Below are 20,518 nucleotides of genomic sequence, written 5' to 3' on the forward strand. Positions count from 1 at the left end.
CCAGGCATTCGGTCTACTTTGTTTGGAAATTCCGTCAGGCGCAAGAGCAACGTGGTCGAAAGAGGTGGTAACTGCACCGGTTCGAGCGTGGTGGACGCTGTATGGAATCGTCACCAACAGGTACGAAGGCCGTGGAAGAAGGCATGTTCCATGATGGATTGTAATTGGCGATTTTGGTGGGCTTCTTTTTGGTCATTTTCTTTCCACGATATACCCCGTTGAATCCGTATTTCATTGGTGGAGGCTCAAAATACTTTTGGCTAAGCATTGAGAACTGCTTGTTGGTGCATCCGCGCTTCTCTCCGCATTCGAGTATCGAAGGCGCGATGCCTTGTAGCCCCAGTTGCTTAATTTGGCCACGTGAAACACTTACTGTCGTGCTCTTAAGGTTACCGGAGATATTGGAAAAAAAGGTATGGTTAAGAAGCCAGCAATGATTCAGGTTTGCGAGCGACTCACGCCAAGTGCGAGTCAGAAAGACCAGTTGGTGGCCATGTCGTGCAGACTGTTGCCAAAATCATCGAAACCTGGCTCCCTGACGCTCAAGCAAACGAGACATCTGAGGACGATAGGTGATGCAATCCGGAGCGCGCCTGCAAAGACGCTCGGCTGACGGTGGTAAGTCTCCTCGAATAGAAAGAAATTGAAGTGCCCTTGACACCTTGTCACTTAAAGCCATGACAAAGCGCAACACCAAAGGTAGCGAGAAACAGGGAGCATTCAAAGCTTCCAAAAAGAAGATTGATGGAAAGTGGTCAACTCTTGGAGCTAAGGAAATGAGCATCCGGATTCCTCCAAAAAGACACGGAGAGCACTCCAAAGCCAACCTCGCACCCCCGTGTGTGTTACACCAGTTGAAGCCTGTCTCCGACGAGTTCGAGACTTGACCTGTTCTGGTGATAGCCGGTATGGTGGTTGGTGGGTGAGTGGCGAGTTGACTGGGGAGGGCGTGGAGAGGTGGTCGGCAGGTACTGCGCTAACCCTGTCAGAGCGCGCTAACTAAGCGAACCGCCGCCGACTTTCCAAATTTCCCTTCGACGTTTCGCTCAACCACCTCAACCTAACCTTGCCCATCAACCAGGACGTGCCATGATCCGCCTGTTCCTTATCCGCCACGGCGAAACTGTCGACAACGTGGCCCAGCTCTAGTCAGTACCCTCTCTGCTCTCCCTGCTCCGCAAGTACGCTAACCCGCATAGCGCAGGCAGACGGGACTCTGAATTGACCAACCATGGCTTTCACCAAGGCACCCTGCTGGGCCAATGGATGGCCAAGAACGATATCCACCCCTCTCACATCTTCTCCTCCACCTTGAAGCGCGCCCAGAAGACTGCTCAGCTTGTCGCCGACGCCCAGAGAACAAAAGGGAACGCGGCTGAGGTGACGTGCCTGGGCCTGCTCCAAGAACAAGATTACGGTTCTTACGAAGGGCAGCCCTTCTCCGCACGATCGTTGGAACGCAAGGCTGGTCACGAATCGCACCAAACACCCGGTTCAGATGACTCAAGCTTTGTGGACGTCGAGTCGAAGGAATCCATGGCCAAACGGGCGGATGAATTCATCGACGACTACTTGATCAACCTGTGTGTGAGTGCCGAAGCTGGCGATGAGCCTGTGGTCGCTGTCGTTGCGCATGGTATCATTCTCTCCGTCTTGTGGAAGCGGTTCCTGCAGCGGCTCGACAAGAACAGCGTGAGCCTTGCGCCTGATCTGCAGGGTCTGAAAGCACCTGTAAGCTTGGAGCACCTTGGGACATTTTCTAACACAGGATACCTGGAGTTGGTTTTGAGCAAGTCCGAGTCTGCAAGCTGCTCCGACGCCCCAAAGGATGCGGAGGCTACCGAGAAGAGAAGTGCCACCGGCTCACCGACAACGAGGCCAGTCCTTGCCCAGAAAGATGATGAGGCGGATGCAAGAGAGCCTCACAACTCAGATTGCTCGCCTAAAGGCAGGCACGCGACGTCGCCAAGAACAACGGGCACTGTGCCAGCCTCGCTCCCGGCCTTGCACGGTTGGACTACAGTCATCAAAGCTATCAACTGCAAAGTCCACCTGCAAGGGCTGAAGCGAACTGGCCGTGGAGTTGGCAGCGCCAAACATGACGAGACGCAAAAGACCATGGACTCTTTCTTCAAGCGCCAAAAACGTGAATAATTGACCTTTCGTGCTAACCTCCCAAGCAACTAGAACTCATGCTACCCGCCGTCATTACTCCAGTGAAGTAAGTGTACCTGCATTTCCTTCAAGTCATTACCCTTCATGATGAGAAACCGATAACTCACAGACCTGTTCTGAAATATCGATGTGGACACATTATTGATCCAACTGCTGTCTGACCCTTCAATTCCCCCTCGAATTCAATCACATCTAAGAGGCGGCAAAAGCTGACTAGAAATCAGGCCTCCAGAACTCTGCGAAGATGCTGAGACGAGTCCAGCTTCGTGCCTTTGACGTCAGTCTCCAGCAAACCGGCAAGTCGTGATGTAGATGCAACACACCAACGCCGGCTCCCAGCTGCCTAGCTGATCTGTAGCTATACTGGGACTCGAGGACACCGCCACAACAAGCCGCCGATTTATAAACGGTCCGTGGCTGGCCATTGACTGTCAAAACCTCAGCCAGAGGCGCATCGACGGCTCGGTACGGGACGGATGCAGGGGTCCCGCCAACCACGCATCGCTCCCGGTCTGCCTGCTGCACTGACCACCCGGATCCGAGAACGACAAGTTTGAATAGTTATAGCATAGTTTTTTGGTCCTAAATAAATATGTGTTCGCTGATCTTCTCTCCAAGGACATTTGGCATTCTTCCTGCGGCTGACCTTTCTCGACAGTAGAGGTTGGTGTTGTAAATAGACGATCACCTATGGCCGTTGCCGTCCCGCCCAGCCTCTTTATGACAGCATCTTCCAGCCTCTCCCACCATCGCCACCATGTTTCCCCCAACAGTCAAAAATATGACGCGCACCAGCTCTGCCCTCTACATACCTCCCACTCCGTAAGTGTACCTGGTTGCGTTGAACAAACAGTTCACTCCTATCGCTCGTTCCCCTCGTTCTTATCATTTTTAACTCCCAATACGCTGGACCATCGCATCGCGGCTCGGTCTTTTAATCGAGCGCCAACAATAATAGGTAATCACAAGGGATGATATTGGACGCATAATCCTCTCCAATCCCACGGTAATAATCGACGGTTTTCACAGTACGTGATCAAATTGATAGAAATCTCGAGAATTGCACCCAAGCAGACACCGGGGTTGCAGCAGCAGCTGGCTAGATGGCGGCTTACGATTGATAGTTCGCTCTTGATCAGTATACCACCGGCAGTAGTTCCACCAGAAAACAACAAACAAATCCTTCCAGAAGTTCCTCTCAGTACGATACCACCCAATCAAGGCGAAAGCAATAGAATTATTGAAACCGCTCCAGGTAGTTTGCTGAAACAAGACGCGTTTGGTTCTGTCCTTTAACATTTTTAACAGGCGAAGAAGCAAAATCGTTGGGACCCGCTGCGAACGCGGCAAGGCCACCTTTATCCAGAGCCCAAGGACCGCCAATTCCAGAAACGACGCCGCTGGCCATGGCAACTCCCGAGCCTCTGAATGCGCTTTCCGTCTTGCTCTCCGCCCTGAGCTCCGTCACTGTCAGCTACCAGACGTATTTCGAGCCCAGTCCGACTCTTCAAATCAGCGGCTTAGCTACCGCGACGACCACGGTCACCGTGTCTGAGTTTCCTACGTCCAGTATTCAATCCGTCGTCAACAGCATCATCTCCAATGCCCTGGGATCCGCCACTGGCCAGCCGTCTGTCCCCTCTGTGTCGATTGCGGTGAATACGGCAAGCAGTCCGACGCTTGCTGTCTTGCCTTCGAAATCGACAAGTCCACCGGTGCCTTCGTTGCCTTCGTCGCCGCTTCCATTGCCTTCAAGTCCGTCGCCTTCGCTAGTATTGCCGCCGCTGTCGACAAGTATCCCGCAGACAACCATCTCGCCGCCACCGACAACTCCTGTGCTGCCAACTCTCCCGCAAAGCTCCACGCCAGCAGTCATGCCGTCGTCTTCGCAAAGCATCGCCACCACTCCGCCGACGACGCCGCTAGTCTCCAGCACGTCACCTCTCACTTCGCCGCCAACGCCATCTTCGACTTCGCCAACGGAAACCTCGACCAGCAGTAGCAGCAGCCTAACAAGCTCGACTCCAACTTCAACGACCTCGTCATCTTTCACCACCTCCACGTCTTCCACCTCGTCGCCATCATCATCGTCAATAGAAACGACAGCCAAACGCCCCACCGAAACGCGCGCGCCTCCCGTCCCGGCAGCCGGCGCCGCACGGCTCGTCTTCTCCTCGCTGCCGCTTCTACTATGCGTCGTTGCAGCCGCAACGGCCGTTGTGGTGGGGGCGTGACGAGACGAGTCGTCCGAGAGCTTTTCCCGGTCTGCGATTTATCCTGATTTTGCCGAGGCCTGTCGAGTGGAGAGATGAACGAGCACGCGATGAGTTTTAGACGAAAAGACCAGGGGCGGCGGCGGCGAACGACTGCTTTTTCGAGACGTGCGACCCATAGAGCTGTTTTGCTTGGCTTTTAGACGGTTTGTTGGGTGGGTGGGCTTGCATCTTTCTCTCGTCTCACCATCAATCCGACGGGGGACACGCTTTTGCACTAATGGGGGTAGGGACGGACATTGGCATTACAGGACCTGCTCACGCTGGCTACGATTCCAATCCGACAAGCGGAAAAGTTGGAGGGCAATCAGTCGGCCAGCCAGCGCAGGGCTCCTGTCGCCATGTGGATTACACTTCTTGGAAATATTTTTGCGGCGGCGGTTTAATTGGGAGGGTACTAATTGGATCGGATGGGGAGAGCTGTCGACATACCCCGAATACATTCGCTTTTTCTATTTTTTTCAGGCTTTCTTTTCCGCTCTTCGGTGCTTTGTATTTCTATGTCGGTCATCTGGCGGACGACTGACGAGTCGTCGTCTGCGTACTCGATGAGCAGGTCCACTCTAGAAAGTCGAAAGGAGGAGAGTTGGGGCAAGGCAGACCGAAAGCAGCGCTCGGAAGTGCCTGCTATTGACGCGAGTCCTTCAACCGCAACAATTCCCTTCCAAAGCTGCGCGCTATTGGCACTCCGCTGCCCAGCTGCATGCCGTTTTGCTTGTCTAAGTAAGTTTTGCACGCTCCTACGAAACTTGAACCTCTAAACTCATCACTGTGTCAAACAGAGCGCAGACAAGGAGCGTTCGAATTCGACTTCTCCACGCCTATAAAGGAGAGGATTCAGACAATGTCGAAAGACACCCACACAGGGAGCATTCGACCCCCTGCAGACCTGCATTCTAGTCCGGCTTATTGACAGGGCTGAGAATACCAGAACCATCGAAAAATGGTTCTGCTAATGAGGGGAGCATTTTGGCGACGAAGACGCGCGCACGAGAAGCATTCGACATCCCGCGGACCTGCAGTCCAGTCCGACATAGCGCGTCAGGCTTTTTAAAGGTCTTCGACTCAATCCATGATCTGGCCTTGAGAGGCACTAGAAACCGATACCGCAACTAAAGTCTAAACAAAAACAACCTACATGGCCTTCATCACAAGGGCAAGGGATTGACGTACTCATTTCTCTCTTCGTCTCCCTACTTGTTTCTGGGGCTGGTAGGTTTCTTGGAGAAAGTGCCGCGCCCAATCTGCTCTACTGGTGCTATCACTGTAGCAATATTGCAAATCCAATCAAGATACCACAGTCCTTGCGCAGGCAGCCAGGGTGATAGTGCTTATCACCGGCATAGGATGGGTTGAAATCCAAACCCCAGGGCAGATCCGTTCGAATGCTCCTGTAGAGGTGATTGAATCTCTGCTCTATCTCATGGATGTCTACCATCCCTCTGAATTCGTTTCCGCTAGTCGACGCTCCTCCTACAGGACAACAGATCAACTTCATTTCACGATTCTTTCCTAATGCGTCGCATTTGTCAGAGTTGCAACTGCAAGAGGCGTGCCAAACAAACACCTCTTTTTGCCCTCATGTTCTTCTGCCTTTCCCGTCCACGTGAATTCATCCTTTGCGCGACAAAACACGCATGTACATGACTCCTTCTGTAAGGGAGCTACGCCATATCAACCCCTTTCTTGTCTACTGAACCCCTTGGCCCCTGGACCATTGATCTCGTCTCCCGACCACGCCGCAACCACCTACCTCAGCGCCAGCCTTGCCTCGCTTCGACGGCGCAGGCCTCCCTACGCGCCTCCATCGGCGAACGCGACAAGGCAAACACGGCCGTGGCTGTGGCAAAGCAGAGCAGAGCAGAGCGGCGGCGGCGAGTCGATGGACGGAGCAACCTCCGGCGACGCCGACACATGTCGAGGCCAAGAAGTGGAGTCCACACTTGCAGATTTCGAGTCAACTTGCAGAATACCATAATGTGGCGTAGAGCAGCGCAGTGCTGCGGCGCAGTAGCGCAGGGCAGATCAGGCGCGCCTCTTTATGCATCGACGACAGGCGATGGCGATGCGGGACGCCTGATGCGATGCGATCCAATGGCATCGGGTCGGGTCGGGACGAGCGATCTGAGGGAGGCGTATGAGATTGAGGGGGGCCTAGATGCACATGTGTACTTGGGAGATGGAAGGATGAACGGAGCGACGGATGGAGGCTGTGGCGAAGGTGGATGATATGTGGAGTTGCATGCTGGTTGGCGGGATTTTGGGTCCTAGGTTGCCATGCTATGGACAGGGAGAGAGTTAGCAGTGAAGCGGAGCGAGAGGGGCGAGGGGCGAAAGGCGACGAAGTCTGGTGCCATTGTTGTTGCTGATTCCTAGGTTCAGACAGTTTGGACGTTGCAAGCTCCCAGAATTCTCCTCAGCTGCTCGATCAAGGCCCGAACACTTCCCCTTCCAACGCCTGGAGCTTCAATGCTTCCTATTCATGCATCATCTATTCTTTCCTGAAATCAGTCTCTCTTCTTGCCTATTACCTTTGAATTTGCGGGATCACTATGTTTCCGTTTGGGCATTGCTCGTTCATGACAGCAACCGCGGATGGCGCGGGAATCTCTAACATGGAAATATTTGATTCAGGCATACGTAGAAAAAGTCCAGGCGGAAAGTCGATTGGGCGAGACAGAACATGGTGGAAAAATGGCGGTCGACAGGATTGTCATACCCTGAAGCAAGTGGCACTCGCAGTGAAGTGTTGCTGAATTTGGTCTAACTCTTTGCAATCACATTCGGAGAAAGGAAACACGGACTTTGCGCGTATAAAGACAAAACCAGGAGACAAAAGTCGTCGCCCAACCGCTAGGAAGTCCGTGAAAGCGAGAAGAAATCGGTACGCTCATTTTGTCACATCCTACCTTCGAATGTTGGCATCATGGATTCTGACTCCAACTCTGATCCGGAGCTGGACGTGGACCACACAGGGGGGTGAAAAAGAAATGACAGCTCCAAGGCGGTACGGGGGACTTGAATGCTCCCTGTTGCCATCCTTTCACGCGCTCAAATGTCTAAGTCTTTAGGTGCTGAGGTGCTTGATCACTCCCTGTACACATGCGTCTCGACTTCCCCACCAAATACCTACGTCCAAGAACATAGCTATAGGGGGCATTCAAGCATCCGCACCACCTTGGAGTCGCCAACTCTTTCATAACCCCCTATGACCATACCTTTTTGCTTACCAGGATGGACTTCCATTTCTTGAATCCTGGCTTTTGTGGCGTGCAACCTGGCTTTTGTGGCGTACAATTCAACTCGTCTATACTATGACACTGTCTCCTCAACTTCCTCGCTCCCTTGCGTTCCCAGCGACGCCCGTCCGCGGTTTGTATCCGTTTGGACTGAGCATAATGCACGCACAAACGCTTGCTTGTGATGCCTTGGTTGCGTTAGGCAAGCAAGAAAATCAGTAAGAGTAGAGAGAATGCACAACAAGCGACTGAGCGGGAGAACAAAGAGCCAAAGACAAGACATAAGAGATGAAAAAAAGGAAACAGAAATATGACAAAAATCAGGAACGAGGAGTCAGACGTCCAGTAGTTTGCCTACCTGACACTAAGGTACTGGGCAGCCTGTCTTGAGAGAGGTGGGTGGTCTAGAGAGCATCGCTACAGATCCAACCCACCAATCTGGCAGGTGGTTGCCATCACCAGCAACAGCACCATCACCACCCGCCTTCCCCAGCGAAATCGGCCACACGCGCATCGCGCAGACTGGGATACACAGCGCGGAACCAACCGCTGTCCAACGGCACAATCCGCTTGTTCATCCATCCTCCCACCTCCCACGCGCCTACCGACGGAGCAATTCCTTCTTTTTCCTCCCCCTCAAAATCTTCCATCTATGGAGCGGTCCTTGCAAGCACCAGTCCGCCCTACGAGGCAACTGAGCGCGTGCGCGCGTGCGTGCACCTCACGGACCCCCTCCATCTCGAGGCTCTGCGAGCCCCACAGCGCAACGATGGACCCCACCGCAGATGACTGACCGGTGGTGATGATTTTTTTTTCTTTCGACTCGTCTCCGCGATGTTTTCTGCAATGCAGTCATGGAGTGCCGAAAAAGAGCGACGATCTAATCAATCAGCCACTCTGCGCTCGCTCGGTCGGCTCGGCGATTATTGTGGTGGTGAGATTCGCCGCATGCTTGATTATTTTGCCGCGCCAAAGCGAGATGGATCATGAACAGCGCGACTCGTGTTCGCACCGACCGGGCTGCCGCGTGGGCGAACAACGACCACGGACGAGTCGTGCTGTTGGCTGCCGCGTGGACGCAGTGGGTAGTCTGAGATCCAAGCTGGCTGCAATGGAATTGTGCGAGAACTTCAGAAAGGAGGGAGTGCGGTTGGTGGCTGGTTGCGCAGCCTCATCATCGACTGCTTGCGGCAGTCAAGGCATCAAGCGTAGGTAGTGTCAACGGAGGAGACGGTCTCTCTCTGTCCGTCCGCCGGTGAAATCCGTTAGGTGGTCATCTCGTTCATTGGTGGTGACTTTTGCGCACCCATCATCCATCTAATCAATCGCATCAAATCAAATCAAATCAAATCCATCAATCACGCCCCAAATCCAACCACCGCACGTATCCCCTCCAATCGCCGAGCATGCAGCCATAAAGCCGAGGTGCGAGCTGCGAGAAGGAAGAAGAACGGCGGGCGCTTCATCGTTTACGGCAGCGATCGACACCATCGCGGACTAGCAGCGCGACCCTCTGGTCCGGGGCACAGGCGGCGGCGCGTGCGGTCTAGAAGAGCCGCAGCCTCCGCAGGGCCGCTCAAAGGGTCGAAGGATGCCGTCAGGTCGGCACGGCGCGGACTTGACGGGGCTGGCAAAGGCCGTGGATGGATGGACGACCGGAGCAGATGTGACGACAGACTTGTTGCGCCGGCTGTGGCCGTCCGTGTGCGTGTGGGCGACTTCGCGATGCGCAGCAGCGTGGGCGGTTGCATCATGACCGGCGACGGCGACGGCGACGGGCACTGCCGCAGCGAGAGTCGGGACGGAGGAGAGGTTGTGGGCAGGGCCGGCATTCGAAGGGGGAGAATGATCGCTCACTCATTGGAGGAAAGGGAGAGAGTGGGTGCCAGAAAGGGACAGGACGAAAGGGTTTGGCGAGCTACGATTTCCTGACGTATGTGAGGACCCGCGGGGATGGGCGCTAGGTGGTTCCAAGGAGAAGGATGAGAAAGAAAGAGAGGGAGAGGAAGGACTCCAAACGACGTTTATTCCCGCCTCGCCGACCAACTTCGCGTTGCTGCTATGTATGTATCCACACTACTGCGATGCGCCGGTGCCCGTCCCCTAGACCCCAACCCCAACCCAGCCCAACCGTCCATCGCCATGCCCAAACAAAACAAGCAAGCAACAATGCCACACCTCCAAACGCAGCAGCGGGGGTATTCAAGTTTTTGCGTGTGCGCATATTTTTAACCCCCATCGACTTCCAGGATCTGGGGGAAAAAGAAAAGATTCAAAAAGGCCCCGCGGAGGGAAAGAGGAAAAAAGAAATGTATAGATGCCTGCGCGATGCTTCTTTCCTCGTATGCGTACCGTAGAACAGGGGTGGGAGTAGCAGGAAAAAGAAGGGGCGAAAGGAGGCCGGAGGACGTGGACATTTTAGACAAGGGTGGAAAAGAAATTTGAGAATGTGACTATGTATGTGAGTGATTTGAGGATGGAATAATGGTAGTAGATTCTGAAGGGTGTCTTTTGTTGCCGCTGCGTAAATGGTATCTTCTGAAAACCGACAAACATATGACGCGCGCGCCCGAGCTGCTGCGTCCGCTAATACTATACACATATGGAAAAGATTGTAAAAAGGAGAGGTCTATCGCCTCGGGTCCTGTGGCCTGAATCCAAAAGCTGACCTGCTGTTGGTTTGCGTAATGATGGGAGCCGTCATCAGTCGTCGCCACCAAAGGCAAGATGTAGATGGCGTCGTATCGACAAGTCTTCACAAGATAGATGTAAATGGTCCAGGATGCGAGCTCTGGGCTAGTATCCAAGAGCGTCCAAGAAATCCCAACTGCTGATGCCGGCCGTCTGTCGAAGTCTGCGTCGTCTCTATTACCGGAACCAGTTGGCAAATCTCCGCCGTTGTTCACCCGCAGCGCCAATCGCTTCGAGGCAAGTAGACTTGTCGTAGAGTTCCTGGTACCTGTTAGCAATTGTCGTGTGCGTTGAACCCTTGGCAATCTTACGTCGTCGTCCTTGCATATCCGCAAGTCCAGCACAAGACTCTTAATGTCGTCGTTCCGCGCAATGTTGGGGTACGGCACTCCTTGGGCTCGTTGAATACCGACAATGACTTCTCCCATGATTGCAAACTTCTTCCAGTTGATCCGCTCCCTGCCTTCGATGCCTCCCGGAGGAGCTTCCTTCTCTTGCTGTCCGGTTCGGTTCAAGACTGCCTGAAGCTTTGCAGCCGACTCTGCTTGTGCATCTGCGCCACTTTCGGCAGCCGCCTTGGCTACAATCGAAGGGTTGTGAGAGGGTCGTCGGCTGGGTTCCGCCACGAAGGTTGCATTACCCTCTGCTGCAGACACCAGGTCGCGTCGATGGAGTGGAAGGTAGGGGATTCTCTCTCCCGACGAATTTTCCCAAGCAAGACGATATGCAAAGTGACTCTTTTGTGTACTCATCAAGATTTCCAATTTCATAAAGTCCTTGGCAATCTGAGGCTGTATGATTTCTCTCGTCGCCGCCAAACGGTGGATTGCGGTTCCATTCAAACCAGCCAGCACGGCGCCAAGAGAGTTGTAGTTGTTGAGCTCGCGCAGCTTGCGTGCAACCTTCATAAACTTCTCCAGCATCATGGCGCGATGCTTTGGCTTGTCACGGAGGAGGATAAAGTTGGTCACCCAGTACGCCAAATGGTTGAAGTGCTCAATCATGCGGTCCACGTTGTCCAGATTCTTGCACTTCTTCTTTTCAGCGGCATTGAGACTGACGTGACGTACCAAGTCACGTGGCCGGATGGAAGAAAACATGATCCAGTCGATGCGAGTCAACTCGCGAGCAATGGCTTCCTCAGGCTCGCCCATGAGCAAGTGCCATTGGGTTTTTGTCAGCTGCGCGCGTGGGATCGGCACAAGGAGCTTGGCTTGTCTTCGTGCAGCGTCAATCGTGGTCAACATGGTTCCCGCCGAGCTCGTCGAGGTTGTGCTTCCGGAGCGTTCAAAATGACTCGAGCTGATATCCTTTTGACTGGCCGAGTCCCCTGTTACGCTGATGGAAAGATCGGTCGTGCTCTTGGATAGCGAGTCGTCCTCGGACTCCTCGGCCACAATGACATGGTTGACCGACAGGCTCCTCCCCTGATCCGCACGCTCCCGATTCTTGTCATTGCACGCCCAGTCCGTGTCGTCATCTTCGTGAGCAACCTCGAGGTCGGACAGTATTTCCTTGGACGCAACGGCGAATATCCTGTTGTGCGAGAGGCGGTGGACGAATTGAGTCATCTTGCGCTTGGTGAGGGGATGCGCAAAGTCTCCAGGGTAGTTGCTGAGCCACTGCTCCATGATGGAGAGATGGCGCAGCTGCGAAGTTGTGCGAATCATCTTGGGGTGCTTCTCATGGTCGAGAGCTTCGAAGCGCTTGATGATGGCCTCGAGAAGCTGGCTGGGGGCGGCAAACTTGCGGTAGAGGGCGAGGAAGATGGCGATGAATTTCGTGTCCTGCTTGGACTGCGGCTGGGCGACGAGACGGTCGACGAGCTGATCAAAGGTGTATCCATTTTCGTCAGACGGCATGACGGAGACGATGCTGGGTTCGTAGTCCGAGTCGTTTGCTTCGGAACCAAAAGAGTCGTATCCTGGTGGCTCTTCGAGGTCCGCAAAATTGTTGTAGGCACGGGGGACGGTTTTGACCTGGACCTCTGCATCATTGTCCGACTGGAGCTTCAAGCGCGAACCCGAGAATTCTGAGCTGGCGCGTTCATGTTTTCTGTTCCAGCCGGGGCGGGGGGAAATGGGACGAAGAGCGGACGAATTGGAGGCGGCGCGGCGGCGGAGAGCTGCGTTTGCTTTGGACTGGTCTGCAGGCAGTCAGGACAAAATGAATCTGGACGGGCATGAAACACGTCGCACGCATAAAACAGCAGCTGCTGTGCAACAGCAAACGCGCCAGCCGGACCGAGCACCCATGCGCTCGACAGGGGCCCACAGGGGCACAGCGAGCAAAGGCAGCAACAGCATGGCTACGAGAATAAAAACCAACTCACCCTGTCGCGATGCCAAAATGGCCCGCAGCATGACCGAAAGGCAGAGCCTCTGACTCTCGGGAGAACCATCTGAGCTTCGAAACGCGGGCAGCTCTCCCACCAAGGTCTTGGCCCTCTGCTCCACCACGGCCGGGTCGACCTGGCGATGCGCCGGGTGGTGGTCGCACTTGCACCCGACAAGCACGCAGGGCAACGCCGTCTTGTGCACCACGTCTGTCGTCCAAAAAATATCAGCCATTATTGGTCGTTGCACGAAAAAAAGAATGTCGTCCACGCACTCAGCATTCCCGGCACCTGCGCCAGGCTCTCCTGGTTCATTACGTCGTACAGCATGAGGGCGCCGTCTATCCGGGGCACTGGGGCGTCTTCGACCTTATCGGGCCAGCTGATGCGGTCATCATCCTCCAAGTCCAAGTCTTTGAAGGCAATCTCGACGAGGCGCACGGTGTGGATAGCTCCGTCGATGGACAGCTTGCGTGTTTCGATGCGCTCGCAGGAGCGGCCGACGATGCCGAATGCGCGGCCCATGAACTGCGACTTGCCGACGCCATTGTCGCCAATGACGCCAATGTTGATGTCCTGGAGGTCGGCCTGCATGGCGGTTAGTTGTGGGAGCTGATCAAGGGCGAGGAATGGACGCGCCTGCGAGGTGGGAGGGGAGCGAGGGCCGTTGGCCTGGGGGCCGTCCATTGGCGGAGGACGGGGGCCAGTGTCGTCGGGTTCTGGTTGTTCGTTGGGAGAGGAGAGGATATAATGTGGTGACTCGTGGTATCGCTGGAAAAAAGGGTCCTTGCTGATGTCGTCCTGGGGGGTGTCGTCGTCGCCGGAGAGGTACCGGGAGTAGTCTAGGTATGCTCTAAAATCATGGCCGTGTACGCCGGGCGGGCTATCGAGCGAGGAGTGGGTATGAGGGGCGGAAAGGGTTCGCGGGCCCAGCTTTGGACGGGTAGGGGGTTGGACGGGGGTGGAGAGGTTCGGTAGGGGCGAGTCGGTGATGGAAGTGGTGGTGGTTGAGGCGGCGTACTTGTGCGACGACTTGGGTGCGCTGGAGCTGTCGGGCTGATTTGTTTGAGTTTGGTGGGCTTGGGTGGTTTGGGTTTGGGGCGGCGCGTGGAGGGCCTTGTCCCTGTCCTTGCGGGAGCCGCTCCAGGGCATATGCAGACGGCGTGACGAGGTCGACGAGGAGGTGGAAGTTGAGGGTTTTCGGGTCGTCGTCGTCGTCGCAGTGGTAGCCGTCGTGAGAGCGCTGTCGATGGACGAGCGTGAAGAGTCGCGTCCAGGGGAAAGAGGCAGAGGCGGCGGAGCAGCGCCCGAGCCATCTCTGGTGGACGCTCTCTTGGTTCGCCGCGACGGGCCACTTGATGCCTCGAAGATGGTGACGGGGAGCATGATTGAAATTGGGGACTTTTGCTACATTCCATTGATAGAGGCGGAGGCAGCCATTATTCTAGGCAGGCTGACGATCCACCGACTCTTTTTGCCAATACGTACACTCCAGTAACACATGCGACGCAGCATCCATCACCGGCGCGGCCGCGAGCCGGAGTCGGCGATGGCGACGGGATGCGGGCGCGGGCGGTCCACGACTCCAACGGTACTACGCCCGTACAGGGCAATTCGCGTCCTCGCCTGCATCGTCAAACTTCTGCATCGTCTTTGAAACTGATCCCAGCTGACCTGGGAGCCTTGCGCTGGGGCTTCCGTCCCGCCTCCTTTGGACCTTATCCTTATTCCTGCCCGCCACATGGCGCCTGTCAACACGTCAGACTCTTTCGAAAAAAAATTCGACGACTGCTTTCGACGTCAAGGCGATCTCAATATTAACCGGGCGATCATCCCGTCGACGAAATCGGCCTCACGGGTGGTCCCTGTCGTGTCCAGAGGATAAGCTTACTCGACCCGCAATCGGTGACGCAGCCTTCACTAGTTGGCATGTCTTTGACGAGATGCCTCGCCGTCTTTCAGTCTCTTGTCTACATGTAAGTTTCTTCTCGACAGTCAACAGCCGTCACTCCGAGCAAGATTTACAACACCATCTTTCCAAGCTCCGCAGTCCATTTAGCCGCGCGCCATCACATTACGTGCTCTCACACATGCTTAAAACGACATGGATCCCTCCCTGCGTCACAAGTCGTCTGCTGCCCCAAGATTTGTCCAGCAGATCGGCCCTTGGACGTTTTGCACGCCTACCTGTCAACAAGACTCTCTTTCGTTGTGATTGGGTCTGCCGCCGAAATACCCATGAAGTCAATCCTGCCGTCGTGCGACCCGCGTCTCGAAAATAAATCCTCCCGGCCCATCTCCCGACGGCTTAGCACATCACTCTTTCTTGTTTACTTTTTGCTGTCAATCTTCCTCCCATCAATCATCGCCATTTTCTTCTGCCTTGTTGGGTCTCTTGCTTCGCCCTATCCAGCCCTTTTCGTCACCCGCATATCATGCACCCCATCCTGTACCGTCTGTACCTCTACGCTTGTAGCAGGTCACCCCACTCACATCTCCACAGCCTGTACGGCACAGAAGTCTCCCAGTTGCACGTCCGCCCTCGCCAAACCCCCTCATTTATGTCCATGGGTATTTTCTGCAGACGGCCAAGCGCCAAGCGCCAAGCAACCACCACACCACCTACCCACCCACCGATGAGATGATCCGACTGCAGGGGGGAGACCATCACCCCTCGCCCCTGCTGCAGACTGCTGCTGCTGCCCCGCACGTCATCCCCCGCCGCGCATCGCAAATCCCACACCTATGTCCTGCGCTGCGAACCAACCAATCGACTCATCTACCCTACCCTCACTCACTTGACCTCCCCACGTAAATAACCCTCCAATCCAAACCCATCACATCCTCCGCCCAGCACCGCCCAGCTCTGCTTAATTGATTGAGTGACTAATGCAGCGGCCGCTTGCTTTCCCTCCCGCCTTAGATTGTCTGCCTGCCGCCAACGCCCACGGACCGGGCGGTCCGTCGCGGCATGCCCGCGGATGGACGGGCGGATGACTGCCGGCCGGCTGTTGGGCAGCTTGCAAAAGAAATGTCAACTCCAAGGTAGAGCAGGGGTGCTTGAATGCTCCCTAGTCCACCGCTTGCTGAAATGCCCATGTCTCTGTGCCGAGGCACTTGAATGCTCCCTGTAGTTGTGCTCTTGGACCCGGTCGTTTGGAAAGTTGACCTCATGTGCCCAAGTTTTGATGCCAAGATGTGTAAGTGTAGGGAGTGCTCAAGCACCTTGCTACCTAAAGACTTGGACGTCTGAGCCCGTCAGATGATAGCTTCAGGGAGCACGAAAGCACCCGCCCCAGACTCTTGACATTTCTTTTGCAACCCACTGGAGAGGTGACTGCAAGCAACAAACAAGCGAGCAGGATGGCAACGTCTACCCTTTACAAGCCAGGAGGATTCTCTGGGATGCTAGCCGATTTTAGAACGGCTTAAAGGTCAACGCCTCTTCAATGGGAGACTCCCCATCTTGAACTTCCCCATGCAGTATCCAACATAATGAGGTGCTTCAACATATGATGATGCTGGGTCTCGCTCATATGATGCCATGATGGCGTCATTTCTCATCGTCACAAAAGGCGAGTAGAACAATAGCAGTCTCTCCAGGTCGCGACTGCCTTCAAAAACATTGCTGATTCCCATGTCCCCATCATGGGTTCGTGCTCTCGCTTATTTGCCCAATCAGCGTCGTCATCTAGGCTGCAGGACGCTAGTGAAGAGGACTTCGAATGCTCCTGCTCAACCATCTTCCTTCAACTCCACTCCCTAATCAACATGGAGCAATCGAAATCAACAGCATCATATCTCGATCCTACACATCAACATCATCAATGGGAGACCAGATTATAAGAAATACTTTCATTTTCTCCTTTTTTTGGTCTTTTCGCACCTCCGACGCCTCACACTACCACGACTGCCTTTGATTATCAGACCGTTTTCGCACTCAAATCATCAATCCACCGAAAACTTTTTGGGGCGCCCTTTTTCAACGCCGGACTCCGTACTCAGGATGACGCTCTAGCTCCGCGTCATTCAATCCGTCAAGAAGGAAAATCAACCACCACTCGAAAGGAAACAACTTTTCAATCCGCCAACGTCCGCCAACTCCCCATCAAATCTGCCCAGAGAGACGCGTGAAGACGCTAGTCACCAGAATGCTGTCGTCCAGGAGGAAACCGGCGTCGGCCCTCGCCTCCGTCATCAGCTTTTCAGTGTGGAGCTTGTGCCTCAAGAGTTCCTGGAGACCGCCTCTGCAGCTCAAGAAGTCCGTGTAGCAGTTGTCGCAAAACTTCAAGTCGCAACCGCCGTTCTTGACGCGCGAATGACCGCATTCATAGGACGCGACTCCTACGCAGATGCTGCAAAACTTGTCATCAGCTGTTGGCTTGCCGTTGTAGAGACGGTCCATTTGCACCGCGTGCGCATCATCCCTCCTCTCACGATCCATTGTGAGCGGCCACAGGCTGCGGAAGTCCTGGTACTTGTGACGCTCTGCGGTGCCGGAGGATTCGCAAGACAAGATCTCAAAGCGCTTCTCAACACATGCGAAGCACATGTTTCCCGCCGGGATGCCCGCAGCGCGATGACCATCGTCCACCTCCGTATAGCCGCATCCGTCGGTCCAAGCGATGACATTCGGCTTGACCCAACCGAGGCCGAACATGGCATAGGTCGTGTCCTTGCACCAATTGCAGCCACGCGAAGCTTGGTCGCCGTTGAAGACAATCGGGTGCGCGTAAGGAGTGAACAAGCTGTCGAAAAAGCCCTTGTTGCCGTTGAAATCTTCCATCTCCATCTTTGGCTCGTTGGAGTTCTGGGCGATCGGCACGTCCGAGGCGACGTACGGCTCCTTTTGCATCTTCGGAGCGGGCGCATTGATGACCTTGACTTGGTTGTACTTGCTCTTGGGCTTGGTGCGAGCTTGCACATTCGGAGTCTCTTGTCCGGCAAATTGCTCATAGTATGAGGCCGGTCCTGCAACCACATTGCTAGGTCTTCCCTTGGCCTGGTCTTTCTTGCTCGTCTTGGGCTTCCAGTCGTCCAAGTCAATCACCTCCGGCTCAGGCTCAGGGATCTGGTGAGGCTTGGCCCTTCCCTTGCCCTTCCAATCAGAAGGACCGGCCACCGAATCGTTGTTGAAGAGCTGGGAATAGTAGTCTGCCGTGGGTCCCGAGCCGAGACAAGTTGACTTTTCCCTGATGAAGTTCTTGGGACGTTCATCAGCCTCCACGGCCGAGTCGTCCGCAATGGTCAATCTGTTGGCCGCTGGCTGCAGATCGGAAATCATCTGGGCCACCGGAGCATTCGACTCGAGCGCACTGGGACCCGCAACGACGACGTTGTCATCAGCCTGGGGAGTGAGCGTATCAACGAGCTTCGACGCGACAACTTTCTCAAAGGTGCACTCAGTACCGGAGTCCGAGCAAGACTTGCAAGGAGGCTCGTCCTCCTTCTTCCTCAAAGAGCAGTGCTTCCTAGCCCGTCTGCACGGCGCACACGAAACGAATGCGCGGGCCTTGATGTATTTCATGCCTGGCGGTGGGGTGTAGGTCGCGCGTCGTGGCATAGCATGCGGACCGGCGATGCATGGCTGGTTCGAAGCAGCGCACTGGCGGCACGGAGCGCTGTGATCGTCCAGGACCTCTTCTCCTTCCTCGACCGCGTAAGAGCAGTCAATTTCGGCGTCTTTGCATGGCTCACAGGCCTGCTTGCGATCAGGGGGAGTGATCAACTCGCAAGGAATATGCTTAGAGCCTGCGAAGTGGGTGACACACTGGACGCAAGGCCAAACTCCACCAGCCTTGCGAAGATCGCAGTGTTCATTCACCTCCCGGCAGCGAATGCATCCGCGAGCAGCAGGATGGCCACGAAGATCGTCGTGTTCACCGGCGGGGTCAGCAAGAGGGCCGAGGCTTTCATCCTCCACCATGGGCGAGTCGTAACGAATGGGTCGCGTACGTGGCCGAAGACGCCTCGTGGGGCTCTCGTTGCCATCATACTCGTCAAGCGGACCACCGGTGAGGGGGTCGTCAAAGCAATTGTGATCCCTGCCGTACGGCCAGTTGTCGGGGTGTGTCTTCATCCACTCAATTCCCGCTTCAGACTTCAGCGGGAGGACTAGGTCCCAACTGGCGCCCAGCTGCCTGGCCTTGGACGGCGAGAGTTGACGAACGGTCCTTGGCTTCTTGCTCGGGCTCTCTTCAAAGCCTTCCTGGGGCCTCTTGGGAGTTCGAGGAGTCTTTGGAGCCGGTCCACGCCTGATTTCTCGTTAGCGATGCAGCCGGCAGTCGATGCGGGCTTGTACTTACCGAAGCGCCTTCCTCTCTTCCGACGGATCATAGTTGCCAGACTCGTCCCAGTCCTGGACGGTCGAGTGGACGTGACGCGCCTGACGGGCCGCATGCCTGAAGTCATATTTGGCTGGAGCCGTCTGAACCTCCTCCTCTTCGTCTTCGTCTTCGTTGTCCGGCTGCTCTTGGTGGGCACCATCGTCGACGTAGTCACCGTCGGCAGTGTCCTCTGGCTGCTCCATGTGAACATCATCGTCGACGTTGGCACCATCATCGACGTAGTTGCCGTCAACGGGGTCCTCTGGCTGCGCCATGTGAACATCACCGTCGGCATTGTCGGGCTCGGCCTCGTCGTGCTGGTCGTTCATGCTGTAGCTCGTCAAGGCGTTCGGGTTCGAGAGGGTGTCAATGATTCCACCCGGGGCTAGAGGCGCAGGCGGCTCGTCTTCACCATCAGAAGGGGGATAGAAGTGAGCTTCGTGGGAACGGCAACGGCCGTAACCCGCCAGCACTCGGCCTTCTGTGTCAAGTGTCAGATCAAAGGAAGTGAGGTGAAGAGCTGGGGAAAGCAAAGCATGTGAGGGCAAACGTACCGGAGCCGGAGCGGTCATCGTGGTTGGTGTACGCGAGGGTCTGCGCCATGTCGCGTGGGTGAAGGTTGAGCGAATGTCCAGGCTGGTCCCTGGGCGAGTTCAGGGTAGGGCTGTCAGCGGCGCGACCATTCCCGAACAAAGAGTTGGATGACGGCATGGTCATCATCGGCAGCGCGTTGTCGGCTCGATGCTGGTTGACCAAAGTAGCCCAGTCCGTGCCAACCTGAGGAGCAAAGGCACGGGAGTTGGTGAGAGGGAGAGGGGGTGGTGGTGAAGGGGGAGGGTTGCTGCGCTGCTTATAAAGAGAGAGTGTCAGCACGTTGATCTGGCCACCGCAAAACGACCAAGTCTCGACCGTCCAACATGCAGACGTATGGGGAGGTATCGTGGGCATGGGACTGGAGTCGAGTGGCCAAACGACCATGTCTTGACGCGTCCAACATGTAGACGCATGAGGAGGTATCGTAGGTATGGAACCATGTCCTGACGCGTCCAACACATCCAACATGCAGACGTACGAGGAGTCATCGTAGGCATGAGATCATGTCTCGATACGTCCAACATGCGTCCAACATGCAGACGTACGGGGGAGGTATCGTAGGCATGGGATTGGAGTTGACTTACCGTCATGTCGTGGACGTCCACGGCCGCGACGTCCATCATCTCTGCCCAGTGGGCAGAGACAGGGTCCATGGTGGCAAGCAACTGAGGCGATTGTCAGTCAGCCGCTCAAGCAAGAGGTTGGACGCTGAGGTTTGCTTACAGCAGGGGGATCGCCGGGCGGCGAGAACAGGGCGAAGGGGGGGAGAGTGACGCCCGGGGAGTCGTCGGGTCAGGGAATGGCGGTGGTGAAGAGGAACGGTTCGCCGTGGTGGTGGATTCGGTTTTTGTGCTCCGTTGTGGGTGGGTGGTTAGTGCCGCCCAA

The 20,518-nt window shown here is 55.4% G+C and overlaps 5 protein-coding genes across 5 annotated transcripts; 2 read left to right on the forward strand and 3 right to left on the reverse strand.

Annotated features, from left to right (window-relative positions):
- The first annotated feature begins 1,058 nt into the window (after nt 1-1,058).
- On the forward strand, nt 1,059-2,461 carry BKA78DRAFT_22918 (histidine phosphatase superfamily). The gene is made up of 2 exons (XM_066883744.1): nt 1,059-1,148; nt 1,200-2,461. The coding sequence occupies exons 1-2, from the start codon at nt 1,090-1,092 to the stop codon at nt 2,152-2,154; spliced, it is 1,014 nt and encodes a 337-aa protein (XP_066750035.1). The 5' UTR covers nt 1,059-1,089; the 3' UTR covers nt 2,155-2,461.
- Nucleotides 2,462-2,865: 404 nt separating this feature from the next.
- BKA78DRAFT_291914 (uncharacterized protein) lies at nt 2,866-4,177 on the forward strand (the record flags this gene model as incomplete). The annotated part of the gene is made up of 5 exons (XM_066885974.1): nt 2,866-2,997; nt 3,134-3,203; nt 3,224-3,430; nt 3,484-3,830; nt 3,884-4,177. The coding sequence occupies 5 exons, from the start codon at nt 2,866-2,868 to the stop codon at nt 4,175-4,177; spliced, it is 1,050 nt and encodes a 349-aa protein (XP_066750036.1).
- A 3,875-nt stretch (nt 4,178-8,052) lies between these two features.
- On the reverse strand, nt 8,053-8,379 carry BKA78DRAFT_23000 (uncharacterized protein). The gene has a single exon (XM_066883755.1). It carries the CDS (start codon nt 8,267-8,269, stop codon nt 8,105-8,107), a length of 165 nt encoding a protein of 54 aa, XP_066750037.1. The 5' UTR covers nt 8,270-8,379; the 3' UTR covers nt 8,053-8,104.
- Nucleotides 8,380-10,555: 2,176 nt separating this feature from the next.
- Nucleotides 10,556-13,865, reverse strand: BKA78DRAFT_245284 (ras guanine nucleotide exchange factor domain-containing protein; the record flags this gene model as incomplete). Its single annotated transcript, XM_066884113.1, has 4 exons — nt 10,556-10,639; nt 10,690-12,524; nt 12,711-12,923; nt 12,989-13,865. The coding sequence occupies 4 exons, from the start codon at nt 13,863-13,865 to the stop codon at nt 10,556-10,558; spliced, it is 3,009 nt and encodes a 1,002-aa protein (XP_066750038.1).
- Nucleotides 13,866-16,808: 2,943 nt separating this feature from the next.
- Nucleotides 16,809-20,286, reverse strand: BKA78DRAFT_359874 (uncharacterized protein; the record flags this gene model as incomplete). Its single annotated transcript, XM_066892391.1, has 4 exons — nt 16,809-18,967; nt 19,019-19,559; nt 19,594-20,076; nt 20,112-20,286. 4 exons carry the CDS (start codon nt 20,284-20,286, stop codon nt 16,822-16,824), a joined length of 3,345 nt encoding a protein of 1,114 aa, XP_066750039.1. The 3' UTR covers nt 16,809-16,821.
- Between the last annotated feature and the right edge of the window lie 232 nt (nt 20,287-20,518).

This window comes from Phyllosticta capitalensis (assembly GCF_038381095.1).
Source record: "Phyllosticta capitalensis strain CBS 128856 chromosome Unknown BKA78scaffold_1, whole genome shotgun sequence".
Lineage (NCBI taxonomy): Eukaryota > Fungi > Ascomycota > Dothideomycetes > Botryosphaeriales > Phyllostictaceae > Phyllosticta > Phyllosticta capitalensis.

What these genes read in the sequence shown, in the direction of transcription:
- BKA78DRAFT_22918 (XM_066883744.1), top strand. Translation starts at nt 1,090, where the DNA reads ATGATCCGCCTGTTCCTTATCCGCCACGGCGAAACTGTCGACAACGTG. An exon ending in GACAACGTGGCCCAGCTCTA is followed by an intron (nt 1,149 to 1,199) that starts GTCAGTACCCTC and finishes TAACCCGCATAG; the next exon opens with CGCAGGCAGACGGGACTCTG.
- BKA78DRAFT_23000 (XM_066883755.1), bottom strand. Translation starts at nt 8,269, where the DNA reads ATGGATGAACAAGCGGATTGTGCCGTTGGACAGCGGTTGGTTCCGCGC.